This window comes from Neoarius graeffei, chromosome 19, assembly GCF_027579695.1.
Source record: "Neoarius graeffei isolate fNeoGra1 chromosome 19, fNeoGra1.pri, whole genome shotgun sequence".
NCBI lineage: Eukaryota > Metazoa > Chordata > Actinopteri > Siluriformes > Ariidae > Neoarius > Neoarius graeffei.
This window is the reverse complement of record NC_083587.1, coordinates 54,116,965-54,139,978: the sequence shown is the minus strand read 5'-3', so window position 1 is coordinate 54,139,978 and position 23,014 is coordinate 54,116,965. Positions and strand designations below refer to the sequence as shown.

The window sequence follows — 23,014 nt, the reverse complement described above, 5'->3', positions numbered from 1 at the left end:
AAATTTTGCCGATTTTCATGTCCGAAAGTAAAATTTCCAACTTCTGTGTTATGTAGAATATCTACGAAGTAAAAGGGAATTGCCAGAGTTACAGGTGCTGTTGAAGGAACTAAAATATTTGTAACAAAAGCCAAAACAACAGTTTGCCTTGTTGGTGTGACATTTTGTGAAGCAACCATTTTGAAGTTGATCATATGGTGTGGGGCACAGTGAGGCAAAGTTGTCTCATAGTGCCCCAGACCATCTCACTGTACCCCAATCAAATATGAAATAGAGTTTTCTTTTATATAATAGGCAATTATGGAAATGTTCTGGGGCGGCATGGTGGTGTAGTGGTTAGCACTGTCGCCTCATAGCAAGAAGGTCCTGGGTTAGAGCCCAGCGGCCGATGAGAGCCTTTCTGTGTGGAGTTTGCATGTTCTCCCCGTGTCTGCGTGGGTTTCCTTTGGGTGCTCCGGTTTCCTCCACAGTCCAAAGATATGCAGGTTAGGCTAATTGGTGGCTCTAAATTGACTGTAGGTGTGAGTGTGAATGGTTGTTTGTCTCTCTGTCAGCCCTGTGATGACCTGATGACTTGTCCAGTGTGTACCCCGCCTTTCGCCCGTAGTCATGAGGAATTGACAACGAAAAACAACTCGAGGTTTATTTCGTGCAGAAATAATGAAAGAGGCTGTACAGCTTGTTGAAAATGGCATGAGCCTGCAGAAGGCAGCAGAACAAAAAGGTCTCTCATTCCAAACACTGGCCAGGTATGAACAAATATGAACAAATTACTATCATACTCTATAAAATTTCAGCTTATAATTATTGTGATCTTTTTTCAAATTTCACCCATGAAAGTTACAGCCTGAGTTTTTGATTTTAGGATACTTTGTCAATAGAACAATATTTGGAAAGCTTTTGAATCACTTATGCTGATATTCTCAATTCCAGGTATGTAAAAAAAATTAAAAAAGCAGCACCCTGGACAGGTGGTTTGAATGTGCCCTAACTATGCTTGTCGGCAAGTTTTCACAAAAGATCAAGAAGCCTCATTAGCTGAGTATATCGTAACTGCCTCGAAGATGTACTATGGATTGACAAGTCTCGAGTGTCGACGCCTTGCATATGAAATGGCCAAGGTCAATGAAATCAAGTGTCCAGAGAAATGGGCCGATGAAGAAGCTGCTGGTATAGACTGGTACACTGGTTTTATGAAACGACATCCAAGGCTGTCTCTCCGCACACCAGAAGGATGCAGTTTATCTAGGGCAACATCCTTTAATGCTCATAATGAGAAAGAACAGCCAAGCTCCTCTCAAGGTTCTCGTCCATCCTGCTCATTTTCTCCCCTGGAAGTCTTCAAAGGGTTTCCGAAGGCTCCCATGAGAAAGGAGAACACAAAGTCTCGTGCTAAAGGCAAAAGCATGATTGCTACAGACACACCAGAAAAAAGATATTCTTGCTTTGAAGAGGTCCAAATCTATCCCACACACCATGAAGGAGAAAAGAGCCAAAGTGAAGGAATGCCAAGCTAAACGAAAGCTGCTTCCTGAAGACCAGGACGTTATCTCCAGCGCTCCATCTGACTCCGACTCAAACGCCAGTGAAGAGCCAATTCTTGATGATAGCGAGGAATACAGCAAAGAAGCCTTCAGAAAGTTTGATCCAGAAAAAGAGTTTACTGGTGAAGTCCAAGAAGGCGACTATGTGCTGACAGAATTCACAACTGACAAGAAGGAGAGGAAAGTCTATTACATTGGAAAGGTGTTGAAAAACAAGGGTGATGGTCAGGATTATGAGATCAGTTTTCTCAAACCAAGTGAAAAAATGCTTGGAAAATTTGTGCTTCCAAATGTCCCTAAGATAGAGGTTGTTGAGGAAGGGGTAATCAAGATGATATTACCTCAGCCTAAATTCTTTGGCAGCACTAAAAGGCAGCAATCACACTACTCCTTCGAGGTTGAATTTGGCAGTATTGAAATTCGTTAGATTAACAGCATGTCATTTCTACAAAGCTGTGCATTAATATAGAAAGATTGCCAAACTGTTCTATTGTTGGTTATCTTTAATTACTGGTATCAAAAATTAGTGTGCAAGAAACTTTGCAGTATTTTGGACGTTATTTTTCCATGTCAAAAATGACAAAGAGTTTTTGTTAGTTAACCTAATTGCAGGTTTGCTTTGTTTTGAAAGTTTATTTTTTGAATAAATCATTACTTTGAAGTAGGGCGGCACGGTGGTGTAGTGGTTAGCGCTGTCGTCTCACAGCAAGAAGGTCCGGGTTCGAGTCCTGTGGCCGGCGAGGGCCTTTCTGTGTGGAGTTTGCATGTTGTCTGTGTGGGTTTCCCCCACAGTCCAAAGACATGCAGGTTAGGTTAACTGGTGACTCTAAATTGAGCGTGAATGGTTGTCTGTGTCTATGTGTCAGCCCTGTGATGACCTGGTGACTTGTCCAGGGTGTACACTGCCTTTGGCCTGTAGTCAGCTGGGATAGGCTCCAGCTTGCCTGCAACCCTGTAGAACAGGATAAAGTGGCTAGAGATAATGAGATGAGATTACTTCGAAGTAGATAATAGTCTGTTGCATTTGGTTTTTGTCTTTCTGAGAGTTTCCATTAGATTGATTAAGTATTTCTGCATAAAAATGATGGCATACAGTTAGGTCCATATATATTTGGACACTGACACAAATTTTCTTTTTTTACCTGTTTACTGAAACATATTCAAGTTATAGTTATATAATGGACATAAAGTCCAGACTTTCAGCTTTCATTTGAGGGTATCCACATTAAAATTGGATGAAGGGTTTAGGAGTTTCAGCTCCTTAACATGTGCCACCCTGTTTTTAAAGGGACCAAAAGTAATTGGACAATTGACTCAAAGGCTATTTCATGGGCAGGTGTGGGCAATTCCTTCGTTATGTCATTCTCAATTAAGCAGATAAAAGGCCTGGAGTTGATTTGAGGTGTGGTGCTTGCATTTGGAAGATTTTGCTGTGAAAAAAACATGCGGTCAAAGGAGCTTTCCATGCAGGTGAAACAAGCCATCCTTAAGCTGCGAAAACAGAAAAAACCCATCCGAGAAATTGCTACAATATTAGGAGTGGCAAAATCTACAGTTTGGTACATTCTGAGAAAGAAAGAAAGCACTGGTGAACTCATCAATGCAAAAAGACCTGGACGCCCACAGAAGACAACAGTGGTGGATGATCGCAGAATAATTTCCATGGTGAAGAGAAACCCCTTCACAACAGCCAACCAAGTGAACAACACTCTCCAGGAAGTAGGCGTATCAATATCCAAATCTACCATAAAGAGAAGACTGTATGAAAGTAAATACAGAGGGTTCACTGCACGGTGCAAGCCACTCATAAGCCTCAAGAATAAAAAGGCTAGATTGGACTTTGCTAAAAAACATCTAAAAAAGCCAGCACAGTTCTGGAAGAACATTCTTTGGACAGATGAAACCAAGATCAACCTCTACCAGAATGATGGAAAGAAAAAAGTATGGCAAAGGTGTGGTACAGCTCATGATCCAAAGCATACCGCATCATCTGTAAAACACGGCGGAGGCAGTGTGATGGCTTGGGCATGCATGGCTGCCAGTGGCACTGGGTCACTAGTATTTATTGATGATGTGACACAGGACAGAAGCAGCCAGATGAATTCTGAGGTATTCAGAGACATACTGTGTGCTCAAATCCAGCCAAATGCAGCCAAACTGATTGGTCAGCATTTCATAATACAGATGGACAATGACCCAAAACATAAAGCCAAAGCAACCCAGGAGTTTATAAAAGCAAAGAAGTGGAATATTCTTGAATGGCCAAGTCAGTCACCTGATCTCAACCCAATTGAGCATGCATTTCACTTGTTAAAGACTAAACTTCAGACAGAAAGGCCCACAAACAAACAGCAACTGAAAACCGCTGCAGTAAAGGCCTGGCAGAGCATTAAAAAGGAGGAAACACAGTGTCTGGTGATGTCCATGAGTTCAAGACTTCAGGCAGTCATTGCCAACAAAGGGTTTTCGACCAAGTATTAGAAATGAACATTTTATTTACAATTATTTAATTTGTCCAATTACTTTTAAGCCCCTGAAATGAAGGGATTGTGTTTAAAAAATGCTTTAGTTCCTCACATTTTTATGCAATCATTTTGTTCAACCCACTGAATCAAAACTGAAAGTCTGAACTTCAACTGCATCTGAATTGTTTTGTTCAAAATTCATTGTGGTAATGTACAGAACCAAAATTAGAAAAATGTTGCCTCTGTCCAAATATTTATGGACCTAACTTTATATTGGATGTCTCAATGTGCCCCAGTCATGGGGTACAATGAGACAGTTTGCAGGTTTATAAAAAAGTTTTCTTGAATCTAACTGTGCAAGAACAAAGCAAGTAGCATGCCCTATAATGAAGGAGACCACCCATTTATTATGTGGCATAAGTTACAGTGCTTTGCTCTCATAATGTACAAGTATGTGCTGATCTGAAATTTTTTTGTCTCATTGTGCCCCACTCTCCCTACAAAAGAGCCTTCAAGACAGTTGCTAATCTTCCCAGGAGTGGGTGTCCCAGCAAATTCAGTCCAAATTCAGACTGTTTAATGCTCAAAGATATAAAGAAAGCCCCAAGAGCTATCTCATGTGACCTACAGACCTCTGAGAACATGTAAACTCCACACAGAAAGGCCCCTGTCAGCCACTGGGCTCAAACACAGAACCTTCTTGCTGTGAGGTGACAGTGCTAACCACTGTGCCACCCCATTCCAACAACTTAATTTTTTTTATTCTTTAGCCATTCAGATGTTGATTTGCAAGTGTACTGAAATGTAGTGGTTAGCACTGTTGCCTCATAACAAGAAGGTTCTGGGTTTGAGCCATGTCCTCTGTAAGTGTCTCATCTCATCTCATTATCTCTAGCCACTTTATCCTGTTCTACAGGGTCGCAGGCAAGCTGGAGCCTATCCCAGCTGACTACAGGCAAAAGGCAGGGTACACCCTGGACAAGTCGCCAGGTCATCACAGGGCTGACACATAGACACAGACAACCATTCACACTCACATTCACACCTACGGTCAATTTAGAGTCACCAGTTAACCTAACCTGCATGTCTTTGGACTGTGGGGGAAACCGGAGCACCCGGAGGAAACCCACACGGACACGGGGAGAACATGCAAACTCCGCACAGAAAGGCCCTTGCTAACCACGGGGCTCGAACCCAGACCTTCTTGCTGTGAGGCGACAGCGCTAACCACTACACCACCATGCCACCCCTTCTGTAAGCGTATTCAATTTTTATGTTCATGACAGCAGAATCAGAAAAAAGCCAAACAAGTATGACAATGGTAGCTCGGAAAAGGTCCCTTCGCTCCAAAAAGAATATGGAGCAAACCACAAAAGTTCAGGAACATTATCCTTTCCTTACAGAAAAAACACATGAATTTCCCATGTATTTCACATGTTACCACATGTGGTAACATGTGGAATACATGGTATCAGATTTTGTAACATGTGTTACCATGTAGAGCACATGTGGAAAACATGTTACCATATGTGTAAAACATTCCCACATGTGATTCACATAAAATTGGGCCAAAACCACATGTTTCCCATGTGAAAAACACATTTTCCATATATTTTACATGTGAGAAATCACATGTGAAGTTCATGTGGTTTTTCTGTAAGATGTTTGGTCATCATGCACAGTGCCATGTTTGGCAAACACAGACTGTCACTATAAACACTTCATACCAACTGTCAAGCATGGTGGTGGATGGGTGATCATTTAGGCTTGTTTTGAAGCTACTGGGAAAGGTGCAGTCACTGAGACAGTGATGAACTCCCCAATATACCAGAATACTCTTGAGACAAATGTGAGGCCATCTGTCCAGCTACTTAAGCTGTGCTAAAACTGAGGCCAAGTTTACATTAGACCGTATCTGTCTCGTTTTCTTCGCGGATGTACTGTCCGTTCACATTAAAACGCCGGGAAACGGGAATCCGCCAGGGTCCACGTATTCAACCCAGTTCGTGTCTGATCCAGTGCTGTGTAAACATTGAGGATACGCGGATACGCTGTGCTGAGCTCTAGCTGACGTCGTCATTGGACAACGTCACTGTGACATCCACCTTCCTGATTCGCTGGCGTTGGTCGTGTGATGCGACTGCTGAAAAATGGCGCGGACTTCCGCCTTGTATCACCTTTCATTAAAGAGTATAAAAGTATGAAAATACTGCAAATACTGATGCAAATACTGCCCATTGTGTAGTTATGATTGTCTTTAGGCTTGCCATCCTTCCACTTGCAAGTGGTAAGTGACGCGCATGCCCAATATGCACTGGGATCACACACACAGCGGCTCAGTCCCGAATCACTGCTCGTGCGCTTCACTCGCGCGCTCTGTGAGCTGCGCAGGGCCGGAGTGCGCACCCTCCAGAGGGCACTCGCTGTTCTGGGCGGAGTGATTTGGAGCGCAGGATGCCTGCGGAGCCGAGCTGCTGAGGAGAAATTTACACATTACACATTTACACATTTCAACTTACGTGCCGTCTAATTAGTCATGTGATTAGCGTATCCGTGTATTGGCGTTGCTGTGTGCACGCGAATCGTGTATTGGCGTTGCTGTGTGCACGCTAATCGTTTTAAAAACGTTAATCTGATGATCCACTGATACGGTCTAATGTAAACCCCACCTGAGTCATGCAACAAGACATTGATCCCACGTAGAAGAAGAAGACACTTAAGCACAGTGAAATTCCTTTTCTGCATTTAACCATCTGAAGTAGTTCACACATAATGAGCAACAAGCACACACAATGAGCTACACTACAGCATCCAGGGAGCAGTTGGGGGTTAGGTGCTTTGTTCAGGCCATGGCTGCCCTATGTTAACCTAACCACATGTCTTTGGACTGTGGGGAGAAACCGGAGCACCTGGAGAAAACCCACACAAACATGGGGAGAACATGCAAACTCCACACAGAAAGGCCCCCATCGGCCACTGGGCTCAAACCCAGAACCTTCTTGCTATGAGGCAACAGTGCTAACCACTACATTTCGGTACACTTGCAAATCAACATCTGAATGGCTAAAGAATAAAAAAAATTAAGTTGTTGGAATGGAGTGGCACAGTGGTTAGCACTGTCACCTCACAGCAAGAAGGTTCTGTGTTTGAGCCCAGTGGCTGACAGGGGCCTTTCTGTGTGGAGTTTACATGTTCTCCCTGTGTCTGCATGGGTTTCCTCTGGGTACTCTGGTTTCTCCCAAAGATATGCAGGTTAGGCTAATTGGTGGCTCTAAGTTGACTGTAAATGGTTGTTTGTCTCTATGTGTCAGCCCTGCGATGACCTGGTGACTTGTCCAGGGTGTACCCTGCCTCTCACCCATAGTCAGCTGGGATAGGCTCCAGCTTGTCTGCAGAACAGGATAAGTGGCTATGGATGGATGGATGGTCCTCACCAACAAGGAAATAATTTCAGGTGATGACAAAAAACAACAGATTTGAATGTGTAGTCATTTTTATTGACTCCCTGAATATTAAACCAGCATTCAGAAACCAGGACCAGGTGGGAGAAAAAATAAGTACACCCCATCAGTTTCTTACATCATTTTGGAAAATTTTTTTACAACATTGAGAAGAAGTAACCTTTATTTGTCACATGCCCACTTCAAGCACAGTGAAATTCATCCTCTGCATTTAACCCAACACACACCCAGAGCAGTGGGCAGCCACACACAGCACCTGGGGAGCAGTCAGGGGTTAGGCACCTTACTCAAGACTGCCCCACATCAACCTAGCTGCATGTCTTTGGACTGTGGGGGAAACTGGAGCACCCAAAGGAAACCTACACAGACATAGGGAGAACATGCAAACTCCCCTCACCAGCCACTGGGTTTGAACCCACAACCTTCTTGCCGGGAGGCGACCATGCTAACCACTACACCACCATGCTGCCAATGGCTTCAGTTCATTGCTGCCAACATTGCTTCAGTTCATCACATCATTTGTGGTGATTGTTTGTCATACTCACATTCACACCTACAATCAATTCAGAGCCAGTTGGTGAGGACCACACAATTGATAATTAAAGAATTGAAGCACGATGTACTTTCTTTTCACCATGACTGTTAATAGTTTAATTTGGTTCCTCTGCACTATATATTTTACTGTGTTTGAGTACAAGGCATAGTAGTTAGCACTGTAGCCTCACAGCAAGAAGGTCCTGGGTTTGAGCCCAGCTGCCAGTGAGGGCCTTTCTGTGTCTGTTTGCTCTGGTTTCCCCTACAGTCCAAAGACATGCAGGTTAGGTTAATTCTTCTTCTTTTGGCTGCTCCCGATTAGGGGTCGCCACAGCGGATCTTTCATCTCCATTGCTCCATCTTTCGCATCCTTCTCTACCACACCTGCCACTTTCATGTCCTCTCTCACCACATCCATGTATCTCCTCTTTGGCCTTCCTCGTTTTCGTTTGCCTGGCAGCTCCATCCTCAACATTCTCCTTCCCACATGCTCTGCATCTCTTCACAGGATGTGCCCATACCATCTCAGTCTCATCTCTCCTAGCTTCATTCCCAAGCTCTCCACATGCGCTGTCCCTCTGATGTGCTCGCTCCTTATCCTGTCCAACCTCCCATCGCAAACCTTAACACCCTCGACTCCGCCACCTCCTACTTTGCCTCCTGTCTCTTCGTTAAGGGTATTGGTGGCTCTAAATTGACCGTGAGTGTGAATGGTTGGTTGTCTCTATGTGTCAGCCCTGTGATAACCTGGTGACTTGTCCAGGGTGTACCCTGCTTCTTGCTCATAGTCAGCTGGGATAGGCTCCAGCTTGCCTGCAGAACAGGATAAGTGGTTACAGATAATGGATGGGAGCGGCACGGTGGTGTAGTGGTTAGTGCTGCCGCCTCACAGCAAGAAGGTCTGGGTTTGTGGCCAGCGAGGGCCTTTCTGTGCGGAGTTTGCATGTTGTCCGCGTGGGTTTCCTCCGGGTGCTCCGGTTTCCCCCGCAGTCCGAAGACATGCGGGTTAGGTTAACTGGTGACTCTAAATTGACCGTGAATGTGAATGGTTGTCTATGTGTCAGCCCTGTGATGACCTGGCGACTTGTCCAGGGTGTATCCCGCCTTTCGCCTGTAGTCAGCTGGGATAGGCTCCAGCTTGCCTGTGACCCTGTAGAACAGGATAAAGCGGCTAGAGATAATGAATGAAATGAGATAATGGATGGAGCACAAGGCAACCCAGAATCCTCTAGCTATTGATATTTTGTGTTGCAAGAGATTATATATACAGGCTTGCGTTACATTTAGTCTATATTAAATAAACAGGAAGAAAATAATTATGGCAAAGAAAAACGATTTATATGTATTACATGTCATACATAGCTAAACGAATCCATTGACTTGTTCCCTATCTAAGGTTAGCGTGGGTGTTATTTGGCGCATGCGCACTAACACAATAATGACGTCGAATACTACGAACTCCGAACGCACATGCGCAGAATCATATTCCCCGACGTTGGCGGCCTACGGCAAAGGTCTTTCATTGTGCCTCGACAGTTTATAGTTGGTTTAGTGCGACATGGCGCGGTATTTGAGACCACCAAACACTTCTCTTTTCATCAGGAATATTTCTGATGAAAGCAGGTAGGTTTTATTAGAGTTGTGCAAAGCTGGTTTAGTCATAGGAAATGTTATTTAGTTAAAAACAAACCAAAAACGAGGAGCTAAACGTAGCGTTCGCGTTCTGGCTACGTCAGAACTAAAGTACATACTAGCGTGCTAAATAGTATGCACTAATAGTGCGCGAGGCACGTATGTTGGCCTGTGCGGCGTAGTATTTCTGCATACTATTTAGTGTGGTAGTAAGGATGTGGCTGTAAACTATCGGAGCTAATATTTTACTGTTTAGCGTCTCTGCAGCTAGCCCAGCTACATACAGTGCTGTTTGTCTGTGGACAGTTTGCTTTTATTGTGCATTTCTGGGGGGAAAAAAAAGGCTAAAAGTATTCGGTTGTAAAAATAGACAAGCTCAAAACGGCTACCAAAAAAGGTAAAGCACTGAAGGCGGGTCGGCTAGCCATGCTAATTGTGGCTAACTCTGGCTAGCTTATCCTGTGAGCTGAGCTAGGGAGCTAAAAATAGATAACGAAATTTGGGGGCGGGGTAGAATGCTACAGTGATTTTTTTTAAAATAAATAATTGAGAGTTGAGGTATTGGTGAAAGTTAATATTGTATTAAAACAAAGCTGTTAGTTAGTATTAGCTAACTGTAGTTTGAATGAGGGACTCGCTGGCCCTTGACCTGTTTCACCACGTGTTGAATAATTTATATAATTTCAGCCACTCGATCTCACCCGGGTGTTTTGTATTACCAGGTGTGTCTTTAGATCATTTGACTTAATTGCAAAACTCAGCAAGTGAAAACAAAACTTAATTATCCTTTATTTGATTTGTGTGTGTACACTTGTGTGTTGTACATAATAATGCGGTATGTCTGTGTAAACATTTTTTTTCTTTAAATTAAATACTACGGAAAACATTTTAACAGTGGGTTTTGCTACAGAGAGGGAGAGGAAAGAAAGGGACATACAGAGGGTGAGAGAGAGAGGGGAAAAAAAGGGGGGGAAGACACGGAGAAAGAGAAACGGACCGAGAGATGAGGGCACAGGGAGACAGACATGGGGCACATACAGAGAGAGACAGATGGATGGACAGACAGACAGGGATGGGGAGAGAGGGACACAGAGAGAGACAGATGGGGCACATACAGAGACGGACAGGTGGATGGAGACAGGGACAGACAGATGGGGGAGGAGGAGAGACAGAAAGCGGGAGAGACAGACAGATGGGGGCACATACAGAGAGACAGATGGACAGGGAGAGAGAGACATGGGGGACAGGGACAGAGTGAGAGAGGCAGATGGGGAGGAGAGACAGACAGACAGGGGGCACATACAGAGTGAGACATACAGGGATGGGGAGAGAGACAGATGGACAGAGAGAGACAGATAGGGCACATACAGAGACGGACAGGTGGATGGAGACAGGGACAGACAGATGGGGGAGGAGGAGAGACAGAAAGCGGGAGAGACAGACAGATGGGGGCACATACAGAGAGACAGATGGACAGGGAGAGAGAGACATGGGGGACAGGGACAGAGTGAGAGAGGCAGATGGGGAGGAGAGACAGACAGACAGACAGGGGGCACATACAGAGTGAGACATACAGGGATGGGGAGAGAGACAGATGGACAGAGAGAGAGACACAGGGGACATGGACAGACAGGGATGGGGAGAGAGGGACAGACAGGGATGGAGGCACATACAGAGATGGACAGAGAGACACACGGGGGACGGACAGTGGGAGAGAGACACAGAGAGACGGGGCACAGAGAGAGACAGTTGGCTGGATGGGGAGAGGGACAGACAGGGATGGGGGCACATACAGAGATGGACAGAGAGAGACGGGGGGACAGAGTGGGAGAGAGACAGATGGATGGATGGACAGACAGACAGGGATGGGGAGAGAGGGACACAGACAGACAGATGGACAGAGAGAGAGACATGGGAGGACAGGGACAGACAGACAGTGAGGGGGGAGAGACATTGACAGATGGGGGGGCACATACACAGAGAGACACAGACAGCATGAGACAGATAGACAGAAATTACTGAATGGAATTTTGAAGGGGGCACAAATTTTACTGGATACAACTTTTATATATACAAAAAATATATAAATGCAAAAATTGTTTTAATGTAAATTCAAGAAACTAAATTTGGAAATCCTGACCATGATGTTCTGAGTATAAGAATAAAATGTGCTCGCATGGCTAAAAGGAAATGAGAAGCTAATGCAAATAATAATTTGGGGATGCCATGTCCTAATGGTTAGAGAAACCACTTTGGGATCAAAAGGTTGCTGGTTCAATTCCCTGGACCAGGCTGAAGTGCCCTTGAGCAAGGCATCTAACACTCAACTGCTCCCTAGGCATGTGGTACATTGCTCTGGATAAGAGCGTTTGCTGAATGCCATTAATGTAATATAATAATAAACCACACAGAATATTTGATATTGTTTGTGATGTACAGTTTGAGTGTTCCTTTATGCCACAGGTTCCCTGGAGAACCCCCTCCCCTGTCCTGCACATTGTAGGGTTTTCCCTGTTCTAACACTTCCATGTGAACTCAGCTCAGCCTATTAAATAGTTGAATGAGCTGTATTCCAGCAGGGAAAACAGTATAATATGCAGTACGGGTTTTTTGTTTTGTTTTGCTCATTTTTTAACGCTAAACCTTACAGGGAGAGGGCTCGCTCTCTCTCCTTCAGACAAATGAGTGAACTATGATTTCATGATGCTTTAGGCCAGAGGATTTGCGTCGTGAGTTTGGTCGTTACGGCCCTATTGTAGATGTCTACATTCCCGTTGACTTCTATTCCCGTCGGCCAAGAGGATTTGCATACATTCAATATCCTTTGTAAGCAATCAAGTGTTTTGTTTTTTCTTTTTTTTTTGGAGGGGTAAAAAGAAAACCTGTTGTGGTTTTCCGAAAGGAAAATCTGAAAAAGTGAAAACTGTGAGATCTAATTTAATTTGTATTCTGGCCACTGTGTCTCCTAACTGCTATTTCTTCTGTTGTCTCAGAAAATGTAAAGACATACAGTTCTGGAGACCGTCCCTCCAAAGAGTATTTAAGAGTAAAGGCCGAAGTAGAGTAGATTGAAGCCAAAGAGCCCGTAAGGATTCAGGCGCCCAAGCGATAGAGGGGAGAGAAAGAGAAAAGTTAAAGCTCGAAGATTCAAAGAGGAGAAAAAGAGGGCACCTGTTCCGAACAGAGAGAGGAAAAGAGCAAAAGATAATGTGGCAAAGTCAAGCAGGAAACCTCCCAAGGCCTTCTGAGAAGCGCTTAAAGAGAATAAAGGTCAAGCTCAAGGTCAAGCATGTTAAAGGTAACGAGTATTAACTTTTGTATCCTACCTTTGCTGCAGTCTGTGCATTGTCCCTTTTCCCCCCCACAAGTCAGTTTTTCTAATCTTACCTGTGTCATAAGTTCTTCAAAGTTGATCCATGTTAATTTCGTAATTCTGCTTGCCAAACAATTTCATCAATGAAGACGAATTTATGAACGCTTAAAAATTTAAACTGCAGTTTGATCCAGTAATTACCCCTCCCCATGTTCTTTATGATTTCTCCATATTGAGCTCATTTTGCTTTCTCTCTTATGTGAATGATGTTACGTTTTACTGCTAAAATGACCGTGGTGTCCTCTGAGATCCTGTCTGGTGATCTTGAGTGTGTCCATGTGATTAGCCTGTGTGTCGGTGTGTTTTTAAATCGGAAAGCCTTAACAGCATTAGCACGTTTGAGGATGTCCGCGACGCCGAAGACGCTCTTCACAACCTGGATCGGAAATGGGTTTGCGGACGGCAGATTGAGATCCAGTTTGCGCAAGGAGACAGGAAAAGTAGGTGTCTGGTCATTTTACATGTCTTGTATAGCAGTATTTCTGCTCCTGCTTCTTTAAGCAGCACTGAAAATAGTGTTTCCTGCTTTAACACACCTACTGTGATCGCCGAGAGGAAACACCAGGAGGGTGACTTCTTTCCCTGAAGTATGCAGTGGATTTTTGCTTTTCTATAACCGATTGATTTTTTTTTTTTTTTAATCCCGTTCTAACTTTGCATTCTTTTTGTACCATTGAAGCTCCTAGTAATAGGCCATTTGCAGGAATTGATCACATGTCAATTTTCCCCATAGCAACAAGCCCGTGGTGGGCAAGCTAACTTGACATTCCTTGACAACCATAGGAGTTTGACTGGCGATGCAGAGCAGTGCATTTCTATAATAGCTGTTTTTACCTTTTCTGCTGTCTCTTTTTGACCTGAATTTTCGTGTGTACTTGGAAAAAGATTGTGGTTTTAACTTCTGTCATAAGTTAAAACGAATCATTGGCCATAAGAGTTTTTTGGACTCTAGTTGGTCGCTGCCGAAAGAAATTCGCGTGCAGAATTGCAAATATATCTGTATTTACTTATTTTCAAGAATCTTCACACACATTAAAGTGCATATCCTGGACCAATTTCGGGGTTTTTTTTAAATATATGAAAGTATGTTCCTTTACACACTCATCCAGAAGGGTAATTTTGCACAAGGCCATCTGTCTACAGCAGAAAAAAATAAATAACAAAACGTGTCTGGAAAAATCCCAAGGGAGTCTGGAGCCAGATTCGTGACGTCATCTGCGGAAGCGCCAGCAGGCTGCGAGAGCTTTGCGCAGTTTCAGTGCACAGCCTGTGTAGACCAAGCGCTCCCATTTCTCTCTCATTGTCTAGTCTTTTGGAAAACGATGAGTACTAATCCCGTCAAGATTACGATGCATCTACGATACATCTGTTAACCATTTTAATAATTACATGATAACGTTGAAGAAATTTGCAGAAAACCACCAGGTCGTTTTCTCATGAACAAACCAGCGCTGACGTACGATTCAGAGGGAGGCGTCTCACACGCAACGTCACGAAAATCAATGTTTGCCGGGAAGTTCAAATGCCAAATTTTTTTTCAGAGGCGGACCAATTCACCTCAAATGGTTTGATTTCAACTGAATATTTCTGGTATTGCGCAAGGTAAAAAACTTGCACAAAATACAAAATGTTACAGATATTTGACCAAAGTTTAATATAAAATAGGAGAATTACATTGATCTTGCTCCTGAATTTACCCAAGATGTGCCCTTTAAGCGAATGATGAAGGTAGAAAAGGATGTTATAAACATGCCTGAGAAATCCGCCATTTTGCACGAGTTTCTTTCAGAGGTGACCAGCTCGAGTCCAAAAAACTCTCTTTTACGGCCAATGATTCGCTTTAACGTACGACAGAAGTTAAAACCACAAACTTTTTCCAAGTACACATGAAAATTCAGGTTTAAAAAAAACAGTAGAAAAGGTAAAAACGGCTATTATAGAAATGGATTGCTTTGCATCGCCAGTCAAACTCTTATGGTTGTCAAGGAATGTCAAGTTAGCTTGCCCACCACGGGCTTGTTGCTATGGGGAAAATTGACACGTGACCAATTCCTGCAAATGGCCTATTAAATACATGTTTGTTTTTCGTCTTAATTGTCCAGTGCATCTGCACACTGTTAACCCACTAATAGAAATGTTCCTGTTATTGCAGCTGCTGTCTTTGTCGCTCAGAAGGATGTTCGTAATGCGTCTCTGTCTCTCTTTTTTAGCCCCGAGTCAAATGAGGTCCAAAGAAAGGCGTTCTCCTCGCAGCTTTTCCAGATACGACGACTATGAGCGCGATGGCCGTTACCGGCGCTCTCGGAGTCGCAGCTATGACAGGCGGCGCTCTCGGAGTCCATCGTACGAGCGCAGACCTCGCCGTTCTGATAGTCCCAGAGAGTGAGTCATGTCTTTAATGAAGTCTCGGTTTCACAACCTCATGGCTTGTGTGCCCCTGTAGAACCATGTTCCTGCTTTGAATGCTCCGTTTGGTTCATTTATACTCTACTCAATATTCATAATTACTCAGTTAAGTTGTTAGTGTTTGCTGATGTGGGAAATGCCATGTAAACTTTGACTCATTATTCAGGAGAGTTTTTGCTAATCAACGAAATGGAGCTTATAGTTATTCTAAAGGAGATTTTTTTTTTTTTTTTGGACGTTTTTGTCCCCCCCCACTTGAACAGCTCCCGCTCTTACAGCAGGTACAGGCGAAGCAGAAGCCGTGACAATGACAGGTGGGTCATTTTTCTGTATGATGTGGTGTTTTAAAAAAAAACAACAATAAATTTATTGAAATAAAGAAATATAGCCACTGCTTTTACGCTACGTTCACACTGCAAGGCTTAATGCTCAATTCCGATTTTTTTGTGAAATCCGATTTTTTTGTGAGGTCGTTCACATTAACAAATATATGCGACTTGTATGTGATCCTCAGTATGAACGAAAAGCGACCTAAAAGTGTTTCGCATGCACATTGCAGGATACGACGACGTCACACGCAGTGAGCATGGCCAGTGTTTACAGAAGTAAAACCGCCCGGTTGCGGTATGACCCATCCAATCTAGCTTGAATAGCTGCATCCCCCCAAATGGAAATCAGCTCCCTAACCTCTGCGTCCTTCCATTGAGAAGATTCAGAACCTTCACAGCCCGAAGCGTCCCTCGCATTGATGTCATGCGCAGGGGCGCAGATACGTTTTTTGAACTGGGGGGGACAAAAAACTGGGGGGGACAAAGCTGCCTGCAAACCAACCCCAACCCCGATATGTCTGTCAAACTTGTTGTGGGTTACCATAGCAACCAAGCTTGAGCTCGCAACCTGTGCAGTCTGCGCAGCTCAACCAACCGAATATCAGTCTTTGTTTTGTTTTATGTGAATTGTTGCAACTATGTATACACTGCTGTGCACCTCAATAAACCGAATGGTAATTAGTCTTTTGATTTTTCCGTGAGGTTTGCCTTATGCAAAGAGACAGCATAGACGTTTTTTCCTCCCTATAAGTGGGGGGGACCGAGCAAGGTGAATTTAAATCTGGGTGGGACGAGTCCCACCCTCTATCTGCGCCCGTGATTATGCGCCATGTTGTTGTAACTTTTTTTTGAGAGACCCGCCGCCTACTTCAGTGCAGAATAATGACATTTGTGGCTTGTTGATGATGTGCAAGTCGGATGAATGCGACCTGGCGGTTCAGACTGAAGTCGCATATGAAAAGAGCGGATAGGAATCAGAATTAGGACCACATATCCAAACAGCCTGGGTCGGATTTGAAAAAATCGGATCTGTGTCGTTCATATTGTCAATAAAAGATCGGATACAGGTCACATATGGGCGAAAAGATCGGATTTGAGTCACTTCAGCCTGCAGTGTAAACGTAGCCTTAGTCTGAGCAGTGTGTCCATATTGGAATGTGTTTCATTAAGACTTGTGCATGATGATGAGTTGAAAGTGAAGTCTTCGCATTCAGGTGTTTCTACATTGCAGAAGTCTGAGAACTATTAAAGTGCATATCCTGGACCAGTATTTATTTTATATGAAAGTATGTCTCTTTACACACTCATCCAGAAGGGTAATCTTACACAAGGCCATCTGTCTACAGCAGAAAAAAATAAAATAAAACGCGTCTGGAAAAATCCCAAGGGAGTCTGGAGCCAGATTCGTGACGTTACCTGCGGAAGCGCCAGCAGGCTGCGCGAGCTTGCATGGTTTCAGTGCACAGCCTGTGTAGACCAAGTTTAGCAGCGAGCGATTTTGCATTGAAATATGGAATTGTATTTATTTATATATTGCTTCATTTAGAAGAGTACTGGCTACTGTAGGAGAGATTTCATAAGCTACACACATGGAATCGGCTAAGCAGGGTTGTATATACGTTTAATGTGTTTGACAGGTCCCAAGATCTCAAGCCCTGACACGCCCCTTGATACATGTGAAGTGTATTATCACCCAGCACTTTTGTGTTTACTTTTGTGTGTCAATAAATAACATTATCCGCATATAGTCTCTTATTTCTTACTCTGGCAACAGTCAACTTGTGAATCGCCAATTTTCTCGGCTCCGCTTGGTCCTCGGCTTTTTCCGGGTGCCTCGTACGAAGCGCTCCCATTTCTCTCTGGTGCCGCTTTTCCACTACAAACCCGGCCGAGCTGAGTCGAATTGAGTGGGGCTGTTGGAGTTGCATTTCGACTACAACCGCGCTGAACCGTGCTGGCTGGAAGTGGGTGGACACATTGGGTGGAGTTAGCGAAAGTGGGTGGACGTCACGTGATGTCGTTAAGCGGCGCAAACAGTGACATCAGTGAGCTTTTAAGCGGTAGTCTCACAACCCAAATAGTAAACAATAAACATGGAGGACATGGAGTCGTTAGTGTTGCTGGTCTTGGTGCTGTGGCTTGTTGTCACCGACAACGCGGACAGATACTGGCAAGAGCGTATAGATGAGGCGAGGCGCATAAGGCTTCAGAAATTCTCGTAATTCGTAATTATTCTTTTTCCGGGTTTGCGGTGTTTACAGATCCCAGCGCGCTCGCGGGGCGTGTGTGGGCATGTGAGGACACTCCTCCTCACCAATCAGTGCACAGGGGAGTGTCTGCTCACGCCCCCAGCCTCACTCGGCTCGCTTTGGCTTGCTTCAGCCCCACTCCAAAACCGTGCAAGTTTTAGGGGCTAAGCAGGGCTGAAGCGAGCCGAGTCGTGCTGTTTTTTGGTAGTCGAAACGCGAGCCGTGTCGGGCTGAAGCGAGCCGAAAAAGGGTAGTGGAAAAGGGCCATTATTGTCCGGTCTTTTGGAAACGATGAGTACTAATCCCATCAAGATTGGTGTTGCTACACTCTCCTACGATACATCTGTTAACCATTTTAATCATTACGTGATAACGAACAAATTTGCAGAAAACCACCAGGTCGTTTTCTCATAAACCAGCGCTGACATAGGATTCAGAGGGAGGCGTCCCACACGCGACGGCACACAAATCGATGTTTGCCGGGAAATCCAAATGCCAAGTTTTTTCAGAGGCGGACCAATTCACCTCAAATGGCTTGATTTCAACTGATTTTTCTGGTATTGCGTAAGGTAAAAAAAATTGCAGAGAATGCAGAATGTTACAGATATTTGACCAAAGTTTAATATAAAATAGGAGAATTACATTGATCTTGCGCCTGAATTTACCTGTGATATGCACTTTAAAGGTCCCTGACTGTTACAGGTGGCTGATCACAGCCTTTTTTTTTTTATTAAACAGTTGTGTGTGGTTTCAGGGTTAGGACCAATGTGGCATTTCATTTTCGTTCAGTGCAAATCATTAGTGTTTTGACTTGAGACAATCAAACCCAAATACAGAGTACACCGTACAAGTGCTGCCATTTGAGAAGCGCCGTCTGTTAAACTGATCAGTAATGTTTCATCTTGGACATTTCTGCACTGGTAGAGATGTTTTCCTTTTAAAAAAAAAAAAGTATAAATTTTGCAGCCTGTATGGGGAATTCTGCTCGAAATATCATATGACACACATCATGTGACTGGGCAGATACAGATTTTTGAATCCAGTCTGGAAAAAGCCGTATGCAGCCCCGGACCCGTTTCCCTCGCTTCCGCTATTTTCATTTTGCTCTGAGCTGTTACTTTTAGTCGGGCTGTTAAGGTGAGAAATTATCTCCTGCCTCAATGAAGTTTGGCAGGGGATATAGAAATGGGTTCTGTCTGTATGGCCCCACATTTTTGTTTCTGGGCCATATCTCTAAAACTACTGATGATATCTTCATGAAACTTTGTGCCTTTTGCTATTTTGGATTTTTGAAAAAAGTATTTTTCACAAATAGATTTTGACTTGGTTTCTAAGAGCAATGTTCATTTCCGGAGCGAATATCCAAAACTATTCATGATACGGATTTGAAACTTGGTACACATGTTAAGGTGATATAGAGGTGCCTTTATATTGTGTGCGCGCGCGCGCGTGCCTTTTGATAGTAAGAAATTGTAATTTTTACCTCACCTGGACCAAAGGCCTGGTGGGTTTATGCCATTGGCTGCTGAGGTCAGTGTAAAAAGGTAGGGTTGGTTTCCTGCAGCAGAACTTGGAAAAATGTGACACATCTTGAAAGTTGGTTTATAGGGCGGGGCATATAGATGACTCTTTTTGTTCACTTTGTGATGAAGCATAAAATTTGGCACAGTAGTTCAAGTTGATGTGTATATATTCTAGATATGGGGGCATTTCAAATCCGGCTTCTAAACCCTGGAATACGCATGTGCGAAAACGAGGCGAAATGAAATTGTTTTCAAGGTATTTTTATAAGATTGCTTACATAAAATGACACATTGAATGTCTTCCTCACAAATGGAGAATTTCTTGATCAAAGATGTCACATGACATAGGGATACAGTATTAAGTAAATCAAAAGGCTGCCGGAAGAGCATTTTTGCAGTTCAATGTTTTTAGCTGTTAATATGGATTCATATAATAATGTGATATCAAGATACTGAAAAAACACCTTGTCATTACTGATTACAATCCCCACCACAGAAGATTAGCCTTTATATGTTTACATTGACCCGAACACCCTTTCTTGCAGCCACGATGAATCAAATGTCCCATGTCTAAATTATTACAAAAAATCAACTTGAGCTAGTGTGCCAAATTTCATGTTTCTATCACCACACCACCCCCCAACAGCTGGACTGTTTGAAAAATGAGCGACACAACTGCGCACAGCGAAAGTGAATTTTATTATCCAGATTTATCAAACACAGACCTGTTTGAACAAGCTGAAATTGTCGAAGAAAATGGGGGGGTTACTTTCGAGTGAAGAAATTCACTCCTTTTATACAAGGACACCATCCATTATTCTGAAAAAACCCCACAGCATTTTGTTATTGATTGAACTGACTTGACTGCCAACTCGACTTTTTTTCTCAAATCAGTTCTTTTGTGTAGACTTGTACTGATGTCCCGAGTTTGAACTGAGTTTTCATTTCGGGAGAACAGTAAAGCCGGTTGTATTTTATAGATTTCAAACATGTGCAAAGGTGATTCAGCAAAAAATGGTTTCCTATTTTTCACACACCGTTCATTGTTTTCCACTGTGTATGTTAAAGGCCATATGATAAAATGTTTATTGACTGCATTAGGTCAGGAGGGATGGGAAACTATTCGGCTCTTAGTTATTTGTATGGCATGACCTCGAGCCAAATATTTTCTGAGTAGATAAAATCTGTTTCAAAAGAGATTTGAGGACTTTAGAGTTGATGCGGTTTTCTGTATTACCCCCACTCCAGGTCAAGGCATGGCCGAGGACGCCGTGGCGCTCCCTCTCGCAGCCATTCAGGTTCGCGCTCCCCTTCCCCTGATGCCAGGATCAAGACAAAAAGCAGGAAGTCTCGTTCAGGGTCTCGTTCGCCCCGTCAAGCTGCTGGCGAAGACGCACCACAGTCCAGCGGTGCACGCGAGGACGAGGACACCCGTGCCAGATCAGCTTCTCGTTCCTGCTCTCGCTCAGTCTCGCGCTCCCGTTCACGCTCCAGATCCTGGGCCGGACGCAAATCCGGTGGCCATTAGGACTTTTTTTGTGTGTGTGTGTGTGAGAGAGAGAGAGAGATGACCAGAGTTGTTTAATACTGTCACCTGTGCAGCTCTCTGGCAAACTGATCATGTAAAGGCCATTTGTTTCGGTTAGTTTGCAGGTTTGCCTGGAGAAAACGTGATTGTCTCCCTCCCTCCTTTTCTGCAGTATGTTTCAGGATGAGTGGATGTTTGTTAAACACCACACTGCGTTATTACAGATTTAATAATCAAATGTGAGATTCGGTGTTTTTTATAGTTCACGGTTGGTTTTTGTTGTTCAGCTTGAGTCAGTGAAAAGGCTGGGGTTTAACCGGCCACCAAAAAGTGTCTAGTATATGCCTTTGATCAAAAAAGGATGCAGGTTTATACTGAATATATTCTTGTATTTCATTTAGATATAGAGTTAGCAGACTAGACATTGTAGAGAGTGCAGTATTCAGTGTATCAGATATGAATTTTTTTTGCTTTGTACAAATCTTATTTTAATCTAGCATAGCTAACCTGGACATCTAGCCATGACTCCTCTCCAACTATCTTAAACGTCTTGTTGTTCCTCAGTTGTCTTCCAGCAGAATAAACATGTCCTTCCTCCCTCTCTTTTAAAAAAAACTTTTGGTAAATGCTTTGAGTTTATTTGGTTGTTGCTGAACCTACAGCAATCTTACTCTTCATGCTGGAAAGAGAGGGTGCTCCTGTGTGAATAAAAACGTACACTTTGTTTAAAACAAGTTGAGTTTGTGTACTTTCCAGGACTGATCTGAACATTTAAGGTTTATTCCTTGAAAAGCGCTAATGTAAGAACCAGTGAGTTGTGGTATCTGATATGGAGTTAAATGGGAAGAGAACACACATTCAGTAACAGTGATCTGCATAGTGTCTCAGCTGGAGCTAAACTAGCACATTATTGAAGCTGGGTAACAGAAATTGATGAGAAGGTGACAAGGACTGAAGGTTTTTTGGATGAAGTATTGGTCACCAAATAGTTCTCTCAATCCCCAAGGAGAATAACAGCTTCATGCCCTGTTTGCATGTTCCTGATTTTGAAAGTTGTTTTATTTAGCAAGCCTGGATAAATTGTGCAGCAGCATGCAGTTGAAGAATTGACTCATTTGTAGCTATCAGTCATTTGAACATCTGCAAAGTTCATAGCCAGGACATGAAATCCACTTGTTCTATACTAGTGGCCATTATTAGCCAATTATTTGATCTGATCATGATTTAGATTCTACATATGGGCAAGTCTTCAGCAGAGAGGCTAAAATATGGAATCCAAGGCAAAATGTACTAAAAACCATGAACAAGACATGGTCATCTATCTTCTACCACAAGCATTTTATGAAGTAGTTTGGGAAAGCTTGTCCAGACTGAGTCCACTTTTGTAAAAGTCCAATAATCTCAAATCACATCCAGTAATATGAGCATGCAAAGTTTCATTGATGCAATTTGAGAAAACTTGTGCAGGTTGAAATGGACTACCCCAATATCACTTCAGAGAAATCTCATCTCATTATCTCTCACCGCTGGAGCCTATCCCAGCTGACTATGGGTGAAAGGCAGGGTACACCCTGGACAAGTCATCAAAGGGCTGACACAGACAACCATTCACACCTACGGTCAATTTAGAGTCACCAGTTAACCTAACCTGCATGTCTTTGGACTGTGGGGGAAACCGGAGGAAACCCCTCACCGGCCACGGAGCTCAAACCCGGACCTTCTTGCTGTGAGGCGACAGCGCCGTTTCGGAGAAATGTTTTCTTAAAATTCAAAGTTTTTTGTTCCTCTGATGTAATTCCATGACTAAATCTTTTAGGGGGAAGTTAGAGTTAACAAATTTGTCTATGCTTTCTTTTAAGGAGAAAAAAAAGATACCTCATACAATGAAATTTATTTAAAAATACCATTATCTTGAGTACTGCAACTAAAAAAAAAAAGTTACCACATTTTGCTGTGAACGTAATTCCATT

At 43.3% G+C, this 23,014-nt stretch overlaps 1 protein-coding gene across 4 annotated transcripts; it reads left to right on the top strand.

The window, feature by feature from the left end:
• Positions 1-9,493: 9,493 nt before the first annotated feature.
• On the top strand, positions 9,494-21,778 carry srsf10a (serine and arginine rich splicing factor 10a). 4 transcript variants are annotated; one of them, XM_060900315.1, is made up of 6 exons: positions 9,494-9,627; positions 12,349-12,453; positions 13,346-13,449; positions 15,220-15,391; positions 15,694-15,729; positions 20,765-21,778. In XM_060900315.1, the coding sequence occupies exons 1-6, from the start codon at positions 9,563-9,565 to the stop codon at positions 21,042-21,044; spliced, it is 762 nt and encodes a 253-aa protein (XP_060756298.1). In that variant the 5' UTR covers positions 9,494-9,562; the 3' UTR covers positions 21,045-21,778. The 4 variants fall into 4 exon arrangements, with proteins under 4 accessions (XP_060756298.1, XP_060756297.1, XP_060756300.1 ...); XM_060900314.1 differs by having other exon boundaries at positions 15,679-15,729; XM_060900317.1 differs by lacking the exon at positions 12,349-12,453 and having other exon boundaries at positions 13,328-13,449; positions 15,679-15,729.
• The last annotated feature ends 1,236 nt before the right edge of the window (positions 21,779-23,014 follow it).